General features: G+C 48.2%; 1 protein-coding gene across 1 annotated transcript in view; it reads right to left on the reverse strand.

Moving 5' to 3' along the window:
* The window catches only part of C5H16orf96 (chromosome 5 C16orf96 homolog), a 37374-nt gene extending 21134 nt beyond the window's left edge, over positions 1 to 16240 (reverse strand). Inside the window, exons 1-5 of the mRNA XM_081818884.1 lie at positions 15405 to 16240; positions 4910 to 5014; positions 3254 to 3334; positions 3000 to 3086; positions 1623 to 2892 (exon numbers count right to left, since the gene is read on the reverse strand). Coding sequence (XP_081675010.1) covers positions 1623 to 2892; positions 3000 to 3086; positions 3254 to 3334; positions 4910 to 5014; positions 15405 to 15824 — 1963 coding nt within the window. The 5' untranslated portion in view covers positions 15825 to 16240. The remainder of the gene's footprint in view (positions 1 to 1622; positions 2893 to 2999; positions 3087 to 3253; positions 3335 to 4909; positions 5015 to 15404) is intronic.
* Between the last annotated feature and the right edge of the window lie 2170 nt (positions 16241 to 18410).

Here is an 18410-nt window from a genome sequence, read left to right on the forward strand (position 1 = left end):
ACTTGTGCTCTCTCTCTAAAATAAATAAATCTTTGAAAATAAAAAAAAGGAACAGGTAAAATTAATTTTGATATTTTATTTAACCCAATATATTCAAAATAGTATCATTTCAATATGGGATAAAAAGAAGTGAGATATCTTATGTTCATGTTTTCATATTGTTTTTAATATCTGATGTGCGCTTCACACTTAGAGCACATTTGTGCTGGACCTCGCCCCATGTCACATGCCCGATAGCCACGTGTGCCTCCTGGTTATCATATTAGACAGCACAGGCCTAGGGAGGCCTCTCTGGAATTTACTCCCCTCTCAGTAAAGACCCTGAGTTGGGGCACCTGGCTGGCTCAGTTGGTAGAGCATATGACTCTTGATCTTGGGGTCGTGAGTTTGAGCCCTGTGTTGGGAACAGAGGTAACTCCAAAAAAAAAAAAAAAAAGGTCCTGAGCAAAACTACAAAGCACCTTATTTATGAGAGTATATGAAGTGCATTATCTCACCACAAGATAGAAAGGGGGATTTAACAAAGAAGGAGGGGATAAAAAAAAGTACCCTATATCAAGTTCCCGACAAGAGGTTAAAAACTAACATACAGGACACACCTAGGAAGGGAGGAGAAATCTGAGCCAAGATAGGTTTACAAACTATCTTGAGTTTTCTTAACAAAAATGGCAGCTGGTCAGAAGTAGAATTTGGGCTATTATGGCTTTACCTTTTAAATTTAAATCTATTACTATCGTATTCTCAGCTGCACACCCGTATTCACTGAGAGCAGCCTAGTTTATTTAGCTGGCTGAAGTTCCACGTCTTCTTTCCAAGATTTGTAGAACAGCACTGCCAATTAAGGGTAATGCCACCTATAGACTTGAAGTAATTCAACTACTGAGCTTGGCAGGGAGCAAAAAAAAAAAAAAAGCAAGATAACGATTCAAACAACGTAGGGCAATGGGCCTCACAGTGGGTCCCCTCGGCCAGCAGCAGAATCAGCTGCTGGAATGAGTGAGACATGCAAATTCTTGGGCTCTGCCCAGACCAACCACATCAGAAGCTCCAGGGGTGGGGCGCAGCCCCCTGGGGATGCTGAGGGGAGCACAAGGTTGAAAACTACTCAACTAGGCTATTCTGCCCTCCACTCCCCTCAGCGAGCATTTTGCCCGTCAAAGGCATAAAATCGGAGCATAAATCTATCGTTTCAGCTGCCACCCAGAAAGCTTCTGTGGTCTTTATGGATACGTATGTTTGTCCGGCAGTAGCTCCTAACCCCACACGGACCACATCATCTGGGGTCTGTTCAGTGGGTCATTCTGGTGGGATCCAGACTTATTGAAACATTGTACAGTAGGGCTGTGTTGTATGGACTGTGGAAGGGGAGTTTTCCAGAGTCATTGTGACATGCGATTTTCCTTCTTCAGGGCCAGCGTTAGACCCTAACCACCCCTCTCCCCTATGAGAAGACCTCATGGTACATTCGTGGTGAAAGAACAGACTAGTAAGAGGCAGATGCTGAAGCCAAAGGAATGAACGGCTAATGGTTAATACAGCTTTTGTTGGGGGAGCTCAATGAAGGAGACGAGGGACTTCTCGAAGGCTGCAGGGAGGGAGGGCCTGAACCAGGCCAGGCCTACCTAGGTAATTCAAGCGCTGTTGAAGGGTGGATGACAGCTGGGCAAACTCTTCTTTCAGGGAGTCGTGTCTAATGGGCATCTGGGCTATGCGGCCCATGGAGTACCTGACGGCCGTCTTCTTGTCTTCAGGGGTCACAGCCTTTTGGGCGGCCAGCATGACCTGGGACAGGGTCCTTTCAGGAGAGAGGCTGGTAGCAGGGTACAGCGGAGAGAGGTCCTCACCCAACACCTTCAAGTCCTCCACCTCTGTGTCCTCAGTGAAAGCCGAGGCCCCGCGGGAAGAGCCCGCACCCAGGCTGTCTGCGAATGCCCCTAAGGGCCCGGATGCAGCCACGGACGTTGCTATGGTGGCCAACTTGGTGGCAGGGGCGTCCCTGACAGCCTTGGCGACAACCTCGGCTCTCTGGGCCGCTGAGGTGGCAGCTGTTGTGTAGGAGGCCGCGGCGGCGGCCGCGATGGCCGCAGTGGTCTTCAGGCGCTGAAGGGCAGACTGGGGAGTCTTAGCGGGTGCTTCTTTGGGGACCCCAGCCCTGGGGGCCCCAGCCCCGGGGGCCCTGTCCTGAGGGGCTGGCACGTCCTGGGATACATAGTCTTCCTCAATTTCTGAGACAGCTGGGAGCAGGTGCACCTCTGCCTGGCCAGACTGTGACTGCAGCGGACGGGGCCACGCTGAGCTAAACTCCCTGGCTGGCGGTGGGGACCTGAAGTCCTGGGACTGTGCAGTCTCCAAGAAGCCTGAGCCCCAGAAGGGCCACGTGCTAGCCCTGGACAAGCCTCTGGGGGAAGGCCAGCGTTCTCTCGGCATAGGCTGAAGCCCTGGGGCAGGTGCACGCCCGGGGGCAGGGCCAGGTCCAAGGGCAGGCCAAGGTCCAGGGCCAGGCCCAGGTATGAATGGAGGCCAAGGTGGTAGTGTGAACCCTGGTGTCAGACTGGGCCCCGGCACAGGCCCCGGAGCAGGCATGGCCTCGGGCTGTGGCCCCGGTGTGGGCATAGACCCGGGCTCAAGCCCCGGAGCCTGCCCTGGCCCCTGGGCCCCAGTGAGTAGAACAGCTTGGTCATATTCCTCCTCCTGTAGCTGCCTGGGGGTCTCATAATGCCAGATAGTCTCCAGTAACCTGGGGCTCTGGATAGCCTCTGAGATCTGGACATGACCAACAGCTTCACGGTACTCGGTGGTCTGAGGAAGACCAGTATCTGGGAGCTGCTCCACCAACTGCCACAGGTCCGAATCCTCAATCTGTGTTGGACCAGCTCCTCTTGCAGAAGTTCCCTGCAGAAAAGGGGCGAGGCTGCCCAGGGCTGCTCCAGGCCAGCTCAGCGGTCACCCTGCCTTCCCCGACCCTCCACTGCTGCCCCTCCTTTTCCTCCTTCACTCACGGGGTTGAACATGGCCTCATGGAGGCTGCTCCAGAGCACCACGTCCTCAGCTTTGGGGATGGTGAGGATTTTGCTCTGGAGAGTAACCTGGGGGGCAGGAGAGGAGGTTGAGAATGAGGGGTGATGCCTCCGGGTGGCTCCTTTGTCCACACTTGCCTTTCTAGATTGTGTTCTCTTCCTTACTCTTCCCTGCCCGCAGCACCCCCGCCTGGAGGTCAGGGGAGTGGGAAGGGAAGGGAAGCGGAGGCTCTTACCACTTCCCGCTGCAGTGCACTCATCATCCTGCTCTGTCCTTTCAGATCTTCGAACAAAGTATCCATTCTTTCTGGCTGCATCTGTCAAATAAGCCGAGTCCATGGGCCAGGGGTGCAGGTTCTGGTCCTGGCCCTGCTTGCCCCACAGCTCAAAGACAAGGACTCAGCTCTAAGTGACTGAGTTGGAGAAGGAAGAACAGATTCCAAAGCAAGTGTTTGGGAAAGGGGTGGAAGAGGGTTTCCTGGGAAAATAAGTTTGGAAAATGCTGGGCTTAAAAAGTATTCAATGGGCTTCTACAGTGCAGGACTTCTCAGAGCCTTTAGTGGGCAAAAAAAAAGTACATTAAGAATCTCCAAGAGGGGGGGCGCCTGGGTGGCTCAGTCGTTAAGCGTCTGCCTTCGGCTCAGGTCATGATCCCCGGGTCCTGGGATCGAGCCCCGCATCGGGCTCCCTGCTCGGCGGGAAGCCTGCTTCTCCCTCTCCCACTCCCCCTGCTTGTGTTCCTGCTCTCGCTATCTCTCTCTGTCAAAAAAAAAAAAAAAAAAAAAGAATCTCCAAGAGGGGGCGCCTGGGTGGCTCAGTCGGTTGAGCGACTGCCTTCGGCTCAGGTCATGATCCCAGGGTCCTGGGATCGAGTCCCACATAGGGCTCCCTGCTCTGCGGGGAGCCTGCTTCTCCCTCTCCCACTCCCCCTGCTTGTGTTCCCTCTCTCGCTGTGTCTTTCTCTGTCAAATAAATAAATAAAATCTTTAAAAAAAAAAAGAATCTCCAAGAGGTAGGCTGAGGAGGCACTGTTTTCTCCAACAGATTTGTTGAAGGAATCTTTTCAGTGTTTTTTTTTTTTTTTTCTTTGTAGTGTTTTGTGATGCCCTTTCTTAGACGGGAGCTACCCAGACCAAGTTCTCACAGTTGCCATGACAATCAAATGTGTACACTGACCTGTGAATTGGGGATAATACACCAAACCATGCTATCCGGGGACAAGTTGTAAAACCTCAGCCACAATACCAGCCTGCCGGTGTGGAGGCCTGGCCTCTGAGCCCAGCTCTGACTCACCAGCTGTGACCTCAGGCTTCAGGGATTCTGTGTCCTTACACATCATGGTAAGGAGTGAGTATGTACCTGGGTTGATGTCCTTGTGACTCTCAAGGGCGAGAGCCTGTATGCCTGTGCTAGGTTTGTTCCACATTTCAGTGTGGACAGAGCTTTACAGAATAGGAAAAGGTGTTCTCTTTCTGCTAAGTTGTTGGTATGCAAGCCTGGAGTCTTAGGGAGTACCTGCCTGAGAATGAAGCCAACCCACAGAAAAACATCACTGACAGAGAGATGTTGATGGAGTGTGAGCACTTAGATCTGGTTGTACCTGAAGGCAACTGTGGACTTTTTAGTAAATGAGACATTAAATTCTCTTCTTTTGCCTAAGCCATGATGAAGTAGGTTTCTGTTACCTACAAATGATGTCATAACCCAGAAGTGTGGGAGCCATGGAGAGTTTAGTGGGATGGGCCAAGTGGCTGGGCAATGTCTAACCCCTTCTCCTGCTCTCATAGCTGTGTTCTTTGACTAAGAATAGGCTCCTTAGATGTACCCTGTCACCCCAACCACTTGAGGTCCAAGCAGCATGGCCAGCCTAGAAGATGCTGGAGAGGGTCTACCTTGTCAACTATGTCCTTCAGTCTGTCCACATCCTTTCTGAGAGTTTCAATGGTGTTCCTGAGTGCATAAATGTCAGTAAGCAAATCCTGCAGAGTCTTCATGGACTAAAGGGGAAGAAGAGGGGAAAATGTAAAGTTTGGTGTGGTTGGGGGAAAAGGTATATAAAATGCAGAAACTCTCTGTTGTTGGCCATGATCCAAGAAGTCCTCTTAGCTCTACCAAGGCCTGGGCTGGAACATGCTCAGAGGCCAGCAAATGACACCAAAGTCAATGCTGAGATCTCAGGTGGCCTGGGTGGGAAGGAGACAACTCTTCATTTGAATGCATTCATTAACCAGGAGTCTCATTATAAAACATGTCAGGACTTTCAGTGGGAGTAACTGGAACATCAGCAAGGCAGTTATGATCAGAGTTACATTTTTATTTATTTACTTATATATTTTTTAAAGATTTTATTTATTTATTAGAGAGAGAGAGAGCACGAGAGGAGCAAGGATCAGAAGGAGAGGGAGAAGCAGACTCCCTGCGGAGCAGAAAACCTGACATGGGGCTTGATCCTGGGACTCTGGGATCGTGACCCGAGCCAAAGGCAGACGTTTAACTGACTGAGCCACCCAGGCACCCCCAGAGTTACATTTTTATTTATTTTTATTTTTATTTTTTTTTAAAGATTTTATTTATTTATATGAGAGAGAGAGAGAATGAGAGACAGAGAGCATGAGAGGGAGGAGGGTCAGAGGGAGAAGCAGACTCCCTGCCAAACAGGGAGCCCGATGCGGGACTCGATCCTGGGACTCCAGGATCATGACCTGAGCCGAAGGCAGTCGCTTAACCAACTGAGCCACCCAGGCGCCCCAGAGTTACATTTTTAAAGGGTCCCTCTGGCTGCATGTGTAGATTGGCCCTGGGAGGGGGAGGGTGGAGGCCAGAGGACCAGTGAGGAAACCTCCAGACAAGAGCTAATGAGCTGATGGCTCATAGCTCAGCTCCACCACTGACTGGGATTGTAATTACATCTTCCTAGGTTTTAGATTCTGTAATCATAAAATGAGTATAAAAAATGTAATGATGAGGGACGCCTGGGTGGCTCAGTCGGTTAAGCACCTGCTTTCGACTTGGGTCATGATCCCAGAGTGTTGGGATCGAATCCCACATTGGGCTCCTTGCTCAGCAGGAAGCCTGTTTCTCCCTGTGCCTGCTGCTTCCCCCTGCTTGTGCTCTCTCTCTCAAATAAATAAATAAAATCTTTTAAAAATGTGATGATGAAAAAAAAATATGATGATGTATATGAAGGGTCCAGTGCATAGGTAGGCATTCAACTAACAAAAACAACAAACGGCAAAATGGCAAAAGTCCTTCTTATCAGTAATTACATTACATGTAAATGGATTAAACTTTCAGTTAAAAGGCAGACATTGGCAAAATGGATAAGAAAACATGATCCAACCTCATGCTGTCTACAAGAGACACAATGTATAGTCTAAGATACAAATAGGTGAAAAACAAAAAGATAGTAAAAGATATACCATGCAAGCAGTAATCAGAAGGGAACTGGAGGGGTGCCTGGGTGGCTCAGTGGGTTAAGCGTCTGCCTCTGGCTCAGGTCATGATCTTGGGGTCCTGGGGCAGGCCCCATGTGGGGCTCCCTGCTCAGCGAGGAGTCTGCTTCTCTCTCTCTCCCACTGCCCCTGCTTATGCTCTCTCTCTCAGTCACACTCTCTCTCTCAAATAAATAAAATTAAAAAAAAAAAGTGAACTGGAATGGCTATACTACTAATATTGGATAAAATAGACTCTAAGACAAAAATTGTTGCTAGAGACACAGGGGACCATTTATAATGATAAGATGGTCAATCCCTCAGGAAGATATAATAATTATAAACATAATGCACCTAACAATGTAGCCCCAAAATATATGAAGCAAAAATGGACATAACTGAAAGAAGAAATAGGCAATTCAAAAGAATAGTTGGAGACTTCAATACCCCATTTTCAATAATGAATAAAACAACTAGATAGAATATCAGCAAGAAAATAGATTTGCACATTTTTTTTTTTTTAGATTTTATTTATTTGAGAGAAAGAGAGAGCATGAGCAGGGGGAGGGGCAGAGGGAGAAGCAGAAGCAGACTCCCTGCTGATCAGGGAGCCCAATCTAGGGCCCAATCCCAGGACCCCAAGATCATGACCAGAGCCAAAGTCAGATACTTAACCAGCTGAGCCACCCAGGCACCCCTAGATTTGCACAACATTATAAACCAACTAGACATAACAGACACCTACAGAACACTCCATTCAACAATGTCAGAATACACATTCTTATCAAGCACACACAGAACATTCTATAGGACAGACGGTATGCTAGTCATTAAAACAAGTCCCAATATGTTTTAAAAGGACTGAAATCACACAAAATGTGTACTCTGACCACAATGGATTTAAAGAAAAAATCAGGGCTCCTGGGTGGCTCAGTCGTTAGGCGTCTGCCTTTGGCTCAGGTCATGGTCCCAGGGTCCTGGGATCGAGTCCCATGTCAGGCTCCCTGCTCGGCAGGAAGCCTGCTTCGCCCTCTCCCACTACCCCTGCTTGTGTTCCTGCTCTTGCTATCTCTCTCTCTGTCAAATAAATAAATAAAATCTTAAAAAAATAAAGAAAAAATCAATAACAGAGGAAACTATTGGAAACTGACAAAGAAATTGAAATTAAACAACACTCTCCTGAATAACCAATGGGTCAAAGAAGAGATCACCAAGGAGATTTAAAAAAAAACAACAAACTACTTTGAGATGAATTAAAATGAAAACATAACACACCAGAACTTATAGGATGCAGCTAAAGCTAACCTTAAGATACTGGGAAAAAGCAGAGCAAACTAAACCTGAAGCAAGCAGAAAAACTAGAGCAATAAAGAGTAAAATGGAAACTAATGAAATAGAGAACAGAAAAATAAGACAGGAAATCAATGAAGCTACAAGCTGGTTCTTTGAAAACATCAACCAAGTTAGCAGATCTTTAGTGAGACTGACCAAGAAATAAAGAGAAGAATCAGAAATACAGGAGGGAACATTACTATTGACCCTACAGAAATAAAAGGACTTATGAAGGAATGCTATGAACAACAGTAGGCCAACAAATTAGTTAAGCTGGATGAAATGGACAAATTCCTAGAAAGACATAAACTACCAAAACTGATTCAAGAAGAAATAGAAAATCTGAATAGACCTAAGACAAGTGAAGACATTGAAATAGTAATAATAATAATAATAATAATAAAATACCACAAAGAGAGGCCCAGGCACAGATGGCTTCACCAATGACTTCTATCAGACATTTATTTATTTTAATTTTAATTTTATTTTTAGAAAGATTTTATTTATTTGCCAGAGAGAGAGAGAGCACATGAGAGAGAGAGAGAGAGAGAGAGAGAGAGAGAATAAGCAGAGGGAGAAGCAGGCTCCCTGCTGAGCAAGGAGTCTGATGCAGGACTCGATCCCAGGACTCTGGGATCATGACCTGAGCCGAAGGCAGACACTTAACCGACTGAGCCACCCAGCCATCCCTACAATTTTATTTTATTTTTTTTAAGATTTTATTTATTTATTTGACAGAGACAGTGAGAGAGGGAACACAAGCAGGGGGAGTGGGAGAGGGGGAACCAGGCTTCCCGTGGAGCAGCGAGCCTGATGCAGGGCTTGATCCCAGGACCCTGGGATCATGACCTGAGCCGAAGGCAGATGCTTAACGACTGAGCCACGCAGGCGCCCCTAAAATTTTATTTTTAAGTAATCTCCACATCCAATGTGGGACTCGAACTTACAACCCCAAGATCAAGAGTCACCTGTTCTACCAACTGAGCCAGCCAGGTGCCCCTTCTATCAAAAATTTAAAGGAGAATTAATACTAATTCTTCACAGGCTTTTCCAAAAAATAGAAGAATTCCAAACTTATTCTATGAGGCCAGTATTACCCTGATACCAAAATCAGACAAAGACATCACAAGAAAACTAGAATATAGATGTAAAAATCCTCAAAATATCAGCAAACTAAATCCAGCAACAAATAGGACAACCCAGTTAAAATGGGCAAAAATCTGAATAGGCATTTCTCCAAAGATAATATTCAAATGGCCAATGAGCACATGAGAAGATGCTCAACATTATGTCATCAGGGAAACACAAATCAAAACCACAATGAGATACCACTTCATACCCATGAGGATGGTTAGAATCAAAAGCCAGAGGGCGCCTGGGTGGCTCAGTTGGTTAAGCAACTGCCTTCGGCTCAGGTCATGATCCTGGAGTCCTGGGATCGAGTCCCACATCGGGCTCCCTGCTCAGTGGGGAGTCTGCTTCTCCCTCTGATCCTCCCCCTCTCATGCTGTCTGTCTCCCATTCTCTCTCTCAGATAAATAAATAAAATCTTAAAAAAAAAAAAAAGAATCAAAAGCCAGAAAATAATGTGTTGGTGAGGATGTGGAGAAATTGGAACCTTCCACACATGGCTGGTGGGTATGCAAAATGGTGTGGCCATTTTAGGAAACAGTGTGGCAGTTCCTCAGAAGACTGAACATAGAGTTACCAAATGACCCAGCAAGTCTACTCCTAGGTATATATCCAGGAGAAATGAAAACAAGGGTCCACAAACTTGTATATGAATATTTATAGCAGCATTATTCATAATAGCCAAAAGTGGGAATGATCCAAATGTCAATCAACTGGCAGATGGATAAGCAAAACATGATATATTCATAATATGGAGTATTATTCAGCCATAAAAAGGAATGAAGTACTGATTGCAGAAAGATGAACCTCAGAAATATGATGCTAAGTAAAATAATCCAAACAGGGATGCCTGGGTGGCTCAGTTGGTTGAGCATCTGCCTTCGGCTCAGGTCATGATCCTGGGGTCCTAGGATGGAGCCCGGCGTTGGGGTCCCTGCTCAGTGGGGAGTCTGCTTCTCCCTCTCCTTCTCCCTCTGCCCTCCCCCATCCTGCTCGTGCTCGAGCTCTCTCAAAACATCCTAACACAAAAGACAACATATTGCAGGACTCCATTTATATGAAGCATCTAGAATAAACAAATCTATAGAGACAGAAAGCAGGTTAGTGGTTGCTTAGGGCTGGGGGTGAGTTGGAGTGGGGACTGAGGAAATAGAGTGGTGATAAAGGGTATGGGGTTTCTTTTGGGGGTGGTGAAAATATTCTAAAATTGACTGTGGTGATGGTTATACAATTCTGTGAATAGATTAGAAACACTGAATTGTCCACTCCTTCAATGTATGAATTGTACGGTATGTGAACTATATTCCAGTAAAGCTGATTGATCAATCAATCAATCAATAAATAGCACCCTGTGCTATGTATTTCTTGGGTTGGAAGACTGATTTCCCAAATTGATCTACAGACTAAGCTTAATCCCTATGAAGATGCCAGTGTGCTCTTTTTCATAGAAATTGACAGCTTGATCCTAAAATCCATATGTTAATGCAAGGGACTCAGAATAGCCAAACAATCTTGAAAAAGAAGAACAAAGCTGGAAGACTCACACTTCCTGATTTCAAAACTTTCTGCAAAGCTAGGTAATTGAGACAGTGCGGTAGTGCCATAAGGAAAGATACATAGATCAATGGAAGGAAATTGGGAGTCCAGAAAGAAACACTCACGTCGGGGCTCCTGGGTAGCTCAGTCGTTAAGTGACTGCCTTCGGCTCAGGTCATGATCCCAGGGTCCTGGGATGGAGCCCAGCATCGGGCTCCCTGCTCCGCGGGAAGCCTGCTTCTCCCTCTCCCACTCCCCCTGCTTGTGTGACCTCTCTCACTGTCTCTCTCTGTCAAATAAATAAATAAAATCTTAAAAAAAAAAAAAAAGAAAGAAAGAAAGAACCACTCACGTCTACAGTCAGTTGGTTTTCAGTAAGAGTGCCAAAACAAATCAATAGGGAAAGAACTGTCTTCAACAAATGGTACTGAACAGCTGGAAATCCACATGAATGCAGCTGGACTCCTACCTCACACCATATACAAAAACTAAGTGAAAGTGGCTCCTAGACCTAGATGTAAGAGATAAACCATAAACCATTTACTCCTGTGTTGTAGAAGAAAACATAGGAGTAAATCTTCGTGACCTTGGTCAGGCAGTGGTTTCTTAGATATGCCACCAAAAGCATAAGCGACACCGCACCAAAAAAGGTGACAAAATAAAGAGAGGCATACGCTGTACTTCAGCAAAATTTAAAACTTTGCATATCAAAGGACACTGTCAATAGAGTGAAAAGACAATTCAGAATGATAGAAAACATTTACAAGGGACGCCTGGGTGGCTCAGTCGTTAAGCGTCTGCCTTCGGCTCAGGTCCTGATCCCAGGATCCTGGGATTGAGCCCCGCATCGGGCTCCAGCCTGCTTCTCCCTCTGTCTGCCGCTCTCCCTGCTGTGCTCTCTCTCTCTCCCTCTCTGACAAATAAATAAATAAAATCTTAAAAAATTTACAAATCACACACATGGCATCATATATCCAGAATACATAAGTAACTTTTTTTTAACATTTATTTATTTTAGAGAGAGAGAAAGTGTGCACACGTGCGTGTCTGAGCAGGGGGAAGGCAGAGGGAGAGAGAGAATCCTCAAGCAGACTCCCCGCTGAGCATGGAGCCCCACTCGGGACTCAATCCCAGGACCTGAGCTCATGACCTGAGCCAAAACCAAGAGCCAGCCATTCAACCGACTGAGCCACCCAGGCGCCCATATATAAAGAACTCTTAAAACTCAACAATAGAATGACAACCCAATTACAACTAGGAAAATAATCTGAACAGATATTTCTCCAAAGAAAAGACACAAATGGCTGGTAGGCACACGAAAAGATGCTCAACACAGTTAATCACCAGGGAAATGCAAATCAAAACCATAATAAGGTACACTTCATACCCACGAGGGTGGCTAGAATCAAAGAGGTAGAAACTAAGAAGCGTTGGTGAGGAGGCAGAGAAATTGGAGCCCTCACCCACCGCTAGTGGGAAAGCAAAATGGTGCAGCTACTTTGGGAAACAGCCTGGCAGTTCCTCAAACCTGAAACACAGAGTGATCATGTGATCCAGCAATTCCACCATGAGGTATATGCCCAAGAAAAATGAAAACATACGTCCACAGGAAAATGTGTACCCCACTGTTCACAGGGGCCACTACTCCTAACAGCCTACTGTTTGTGGGGGAAACAGCCAAATGTTCACCAACTGATAAACAAAAGTAATCTATCCATTCTGTGGAATAGCATTTGGCAATGATAAGAGTCAAGTACTGATACATGGGACAGCATGGATAAACCTTGAAGACATCATGGTAAGTGCAAAAGTGGGGCTCAAGGAGGAGCAGGAAGAAGAATGATAGCTAATGGTTAAGGGTTTTTTGGGACGCTGTTGAAAATGTCCTAAAATTGATTTTAATAGTTGCAGAACTCTGTGAATATACTAAAATCCCTGAGCTGTACACTTTTTTTTTTGAACTGTACACTTTTTAAATTTTTTTAAATAGGCTCCATGCCCAATGTGGGGCTTGAACTTATGACCCTGAGATCAAGAGTCACCCACTCTACAGACTAAGTCAGCCAGGCGTCCCTGAACCATACTCTTTAAATGGATGAATATTCTGGTATACACACAAATATATGTATGAATATATTTCAACAAAGCTGTAAAAAAATAGCATCCTTGTTTTAGAAAAAATTGGGGTAAGTCCAACACAATCTATTGGATGGCTATTTGGGAGTTGTTAATTTTGTCAGGAGTGGGGGCGCTGGGTGGCTCAGTTGGTTAAGTGTCTGCCTTGGGCTCAGTTCATGATCCCAGCATCCTGGGATTGAGCCCCTCCTCGGGCTCCCTGCTCAGCGGGGAGCCTACTTCTCCCTCTCCCTCTGCCACTCCCCCTGCTTATGCTCTTTTGCTCGCTCTCTCTCAAATAAATAAAATCAATCAATCAAACTCTGGTTCTGGGCAGGGCCTGCGAGCCTGCAATTCTGGGAGAGCTCCGCAGGTGGGGCCGGTGCTCCAGCAGGCTCGGGAAGCCTTGGGTCGGAGCCTCCTGAGGGGTCTTCGGGGACAAGTACATACTGCGAGCAAGGGGAGCCCAGTTTTCCTCGCTCAGCAGTTCTCAACAGGGGCGAGTTGGCCCCCAACAAGCATTTGGCCAAGTCTGCAGACAGTTTTGGTTGTCACCACCAGGGGTCGCTCCTGGCACCCGGACGGTGGAGGCCAGGGATGCTGCCCAACATCCCCCAGTGCACGACACAGTCGTCACCGCAGAGAATTATCGGTGAGGGTGAGGGACGCTGCAATCTCAGCGTCTAGTAAGGACTTGTGGCAGTGCCCGAGCTCCAGATCTGGCAGTGTGCTAACCATGCCTGTGGAGCCCCGCCAACCTTTCAAGAGCCCCCTTGTTGTCAGCCCTCGTTTTCTGGGCACCATTCACCCCGTCTGGGGTGGGTGCTAGGGCTGGCAGGCTAGTCTTTCCCCACTTTGGGCCCTCACACCTTTACAAACACCTGTTTGATCAATCAGGTGTTTGTAAAGGACGCCAGCCCTAGAGGAAGGGGGTCAGCGGCAGGTGAGGTGACCTGGACATCGACATGACATTTGGTCTGCCAGCCTGACCTGCTGGTTGGTGCAGACACTTAGCTAAGCAGCTTGCACCATCCCAGAGCCAGCTACCATGGCAACCCCCTCGAAGAGGAGGGGCTGGGAGGCAGTCATTGTGGTAACTCCCCACAACCTCAGCCAGGCCTGGAGTTGGGGGGGCACATTCTCTAATCCTAGGTGTGCAAACAGTCCTCTGAGGGCTGCACACCCATGTCCGAGCCTGTCTGCCAGCCTCCTTCACAAGCCGGCTGGGTCACTCTGGGTACTGTGCATTCCAGAAGTCTCCACGCATCAAGGCAGGCGGGGGCGGCGGGGGGGAAGGCTGCTCGGACACTGTGTCCACGTTTCTAGCCTCCAAGGCCTCCATAACCTGAACTGGGCCACCCACGCAGCATTCTTTATCTCTAGCAACAATTCCCGTCTTCAAGTCTGTCTTGTCTGACATGAGCTGCGTGGCCACTCTAGCTCTCTGCTGATTGCGGCGTGCATGGCGTATCTTTTTTTCTATCCTTTTACTTTCAACCGATTGGTCTTTGAATCTAGAATGTCTCTTGTCGAGGGTATAGTGAGATCATGCCTTTTTTCTTTTAATCCAATCTGCCAATATCTGCTGTGTGTGTGGTAACACGAAGAATTCAGTGGCATTCGGTACATTCACAAGGTTGGCAACTGCCACCACTATCTAGTTTCCGAACATTTTCAATACTCTGAGGAGAAACCCTGTACCCATCAGCAGTCACTCCCGCTGCCCCCACCTCCTAGCCCCTGGCAAATGCCAACCTACTTTCTTTCGCTACGGATTTGCCTGTTCTCGGTGTTTCATAGAAACAGAAGCATGCGGTATGTAGTCCTGTGTGTCTGGCTTCTTCACTGAGCACCTGATTTAACATTGGTCCATGTTGCCTCACCTCTCAGCCCACCTTGGCCAGACCGCACCCTCTCCCTGTCCCTCAGGGCTCTGGTGCCTGACTTTGCTGAGGTCCCAGTCATCCCAGTTTCCCTGCTCAGTTCAAGTCTCTGGATAATACTAACAGTGGCCACTGATTGGATGCCCAGAATACCTGGAGCTCTGTGCTGAGCACTTCCCACGCATTATCTTGTTTAGTATTATCTTTAGGCAATCCTGGGAGGGGGAAACCATGATCATCGCCCGACCATTCCAGTGGGTAAGTGACAGCATGCTCAGCACTCTACATTCCTATGCCTTTCACCGACCCTCTTGGCCCAGGTTTGCACCACCTCCCCATTTTCTGACAGTGTGTGACCCTGAGTGGGTTAACCTTTCAGTGCTTCAATTCCTCACCTGTAAGCTGGGGATCGTAATCACACCTGTCTCACAGAGGTGCTATGAAGATCAAAGGAGCTAACAGATATAAGCCTCTGGCTCACTTGGAGCATGGTGAGCGCTCCTTCTAGCGGTTTCCCTGGGGAGGGAGCCAAACAGAGCCTCGAGGGTGAAGGGGACAGTGAGGAGATGAGGGAACCAGGGAATGGCAGACTTTGGTCTGTGTTTCCAAACTCTCTTCATCACTGCAAAAGGAGACCTCATAACCACTAGGCTATCCTTCCCTACCCCTCTCCTCCTCCCCCAGCCCCTGGCAACCACCAGTCTGCTTTCTGTCTCTATGGATTTGCCTGTTTCATACAAATGGAATCATACCATATGTGGCCTTTTGTGTCTGGCTTCTTTCCTCAACACTTGACAAAGGATACAAGCTTGGAGCTTTGGCTCTGCCTTACTCCAAAGCCCCATTCCTGCCCCTGTGTTTGGGGAGAGCCCATCACAAGGGGCATAAGGGAATAGAGGGTAAGATGCCTGGGAGGAGAGCAAGGAGGGCAGGAAGCTTCGGGAGGCCAGGTGGTTTACCTTTGCCGTGGCTTCTTCGTTGCCCTCCACCATCTTCCGGAGCTTTATCAGGTGCCACAGGTCCTGGGCGGGCTGGCCCCTGCCCTGGCTGCCCTCCAGCAGCTGGGAAGTGGAGGGCAGGTCCTGCAGCACGGCCAGCTGGCTCTCCATCTTGTCGATGCGGCTCACCACGTGGTCAAAGACATTGCTGAGCCTCTTCATGGGGCTGAGGACGGGCTGGGCGTCTGCTTCCCGGGGCATGAACACAACTGGTGAGGTCTGGAGAAAGTCCTCGTCTCCTGAGAGGACCTTCTTGAGCTCAGCCATGTGGATGTGCTCCAGGATGCCCTGAAGCAGGAGGTGCAGGGCCTTGAAGTTCACCACCCCGCACTGCGGGATGGCGATGTTGACCAGCTCGGAGAACGTGAGTGAGAAACTCATCCCGCAGGTAGGCTCGGTGTGGCTGGGCTTCTGGGCGTCCTCGGGGACAAGTGGTGGCTTTCAGGGAACCCACAAGCTGTGTGGACAGATCCGCAGAGGTCCAGGGAAGCAGCAGGTCATGGGAGAAAATGGCCTCTGTCCGGGCCGGAGTTCAGATGAGAGCTTCTGGTTGCTAGGACACCAGAGAACGTGGGCGAGTGGGCGTGCTTCTGAGACCCCGGAGTGGGGCAGGGTGGGTGCTCAATTAGAAGGTGCTGGGTGTTTGAACAGATGGACGGTCAGCCTTTCAGTTCAAGCCCTTCAGTTATGGAAGACCGATGACCCCTTCCAAGAAGCATGCAGCGAAGGTGATGGGGAAGTAGCTCGCTTCTTGGAAGCCTCTAGAATCAGGACAGGAGAGAGTTCTTGGAGTTAGGAAAGCCTGGGTTTTGAGAAAAGAGGATGCAGAGAAAAGAGACCAGCTTCGTGCTTCAAATGCCCTGCAGGTGTTCGGGTTTCTGGCGGGGGTGGGGCTGGTGGTAAAAAGGGTAAGAGGCAGCTGGCTTCCCACAGGTCTGAACCCTGCATGGCCCTGCCCACCCAGGGGCACCAATGAGGACGCCCGTGCCAAACCCTGCTCTGCTTCCCCCTAGGGCCAGGGCTCGCTAACACGTCAGTGCCCCGAGGACGTATCTGTGAGCCAGCTGCCACAGGACCTGGAAACCACATGGGGCCCTATGTGGTCAGGCCCCACTTGTGTCAATTCTTGGACAAGAAAACGGCAGCCTGCTCGTCCTGGTCTCCGACGGAAGTCTGCAGCGAAGGTCCTTGGCTTAACCCCTGGAGCCCCGACTCCTGGCCCACCCCACCGTTCTGGGCATGATACACACTGCTTATATACAGTGCGTGGCAGGAGTCCTGCTCGGGGGTGTCGTTGGCTAAGGGGCAATCTCCCCCAGCTTCCCCATAGAAAGTGGAGCACCTGTCCACTCTGGGTTTATGGAGATGGGTGCATGACTCTTTATCAACAGCTGTGTGACCTTGGCAAATGACTTAACCTCTCTGAGTCTCAGCTTCCCTGCTGGCTAAATTGGAAATAAGACCTTCCATGTGAGGTTGCCTCCGGGAGGGCAGTGCGTGTGTGTGCGTGTGCGTGTGTGTACATAGAAATAATACATGTGAAGGGCCAGGCCACTATGACTCAAAATAATTCCTTTCCCCCAGAACTGACCTGATATCCCACTCCTGCCAATGATCGTGGCCATCAGAGAAAGAGCCCAGGAGGCTCGTTATGAATTCAATGGAAGTGTATTTTCAGGGATGTTGTTTGCTAATTACATGTTCTTTTTTTTTTTTTTTTTAAGATTTTATTTATTTACTTGACAGAGAGAGACAGTGAGAGAGGGAACACAAGCAGGGGGAGTGGGAGAAGGAGAAGCAGGCTTCCCGCTGAGCAGGAAGCCCAATGCTAGGCTCGATCCCAGGATCCTGGGATCATGACCTGAGCCGAAGACAGATGCCCAACAATTGAGCCACCCAGGCGCCCCTAATTACATGTTCTTGACCTCACATCAGCAAATGCTTCTGCTGAGGCCATTACTAGTCTATCCACAAAAGCTAGTTCTTCAGGAACAGTGGGCACTCATGTCGGACTCTCCATGCTACCGTGGCCAGTAATCTCCAGACACACCAGCCTGCTTTGAAAGAATTGCTTAATTACATTAAAGGAATTTGTCCACCTCAAGAGGCAATAATAATAATAATAATAATAATAATAAATAAAATGACAACAACAACAACAAGAAAACACACAAAGACCCACTCCTCCCCAGTTCAGTCTGGGTCCCACTTGGATACTCCTTTTTTTGTTGTTGTTTTTGGTAACAGCTTTATTGAGATATAATTCCCATACCATACAATCCACCCATTTAAAGTATACAATCCAGTAACTTGTAGTATGTCACAGAGTTTTGCAGCCCTCACTGCAATCAACGTCAGCCCATCACCCTAACCAGAAACGCGGTGCCCATTAGCACGCACTCCCCACCCTCCAGTGCCTGGCATTCATTAACCTACATTCTGTCTGCAGATTTGCCTATTCTGGACATTTGTATAAATGAAATCATATCATGTGTGGCCTTTTGTAACTGGTTTCTTTCACCGAGCCTCATGGTTTCAAGGTTCATCCACATTGTGGCAGGTATCAATACTTTGTAGTACATTGTAGCAGGTGTCATTCCTTTTCACGGTTGAATCATATTCCACCGTATGGATGGACCAGTTTTTAATCTGTCCATCCTCGGATGGATATTTGGGCCAATTCTACCTCTTCACTATTGTGGATAATGCTGCTACGAATGATACTGTACAAGTCTTCAGTTACTTGGTGTCGATGGCTTAGGGGCCGAGCCGCTGGGTCAGACGGTGAGTCTGTGTTAACACTTTGAGGAACTGCCAGACTGTTCCACAGTGGCTACAGTATTTTACCTTCCCACCCCCAGCTGTGGGGGTTACGATTTCTCTCCATCATCATCAACACTTGTGATTGCCCGTCTTTGTCATTACAGCTGGTGGTGGGTGTTGGATTCTCCTTGCTATGTAGCTATC

The sequence above is a fragment of the Leptonychotes weddellii genome, chromosome 5, assembly GCF_054177405.1.
Source record: "Leptonychotes weddellii isolate Sample4059 chromosome 5, ASM5417740v2, whole genome shotgun sequence".
Classification (NCBI taxonomy): domain Eukaryota; kingdom Metazoa; phylum Chordata; class Mammalia; order Carnivora; family Phocidae; genus Leptonychotes; species Leptonychotes weddellii.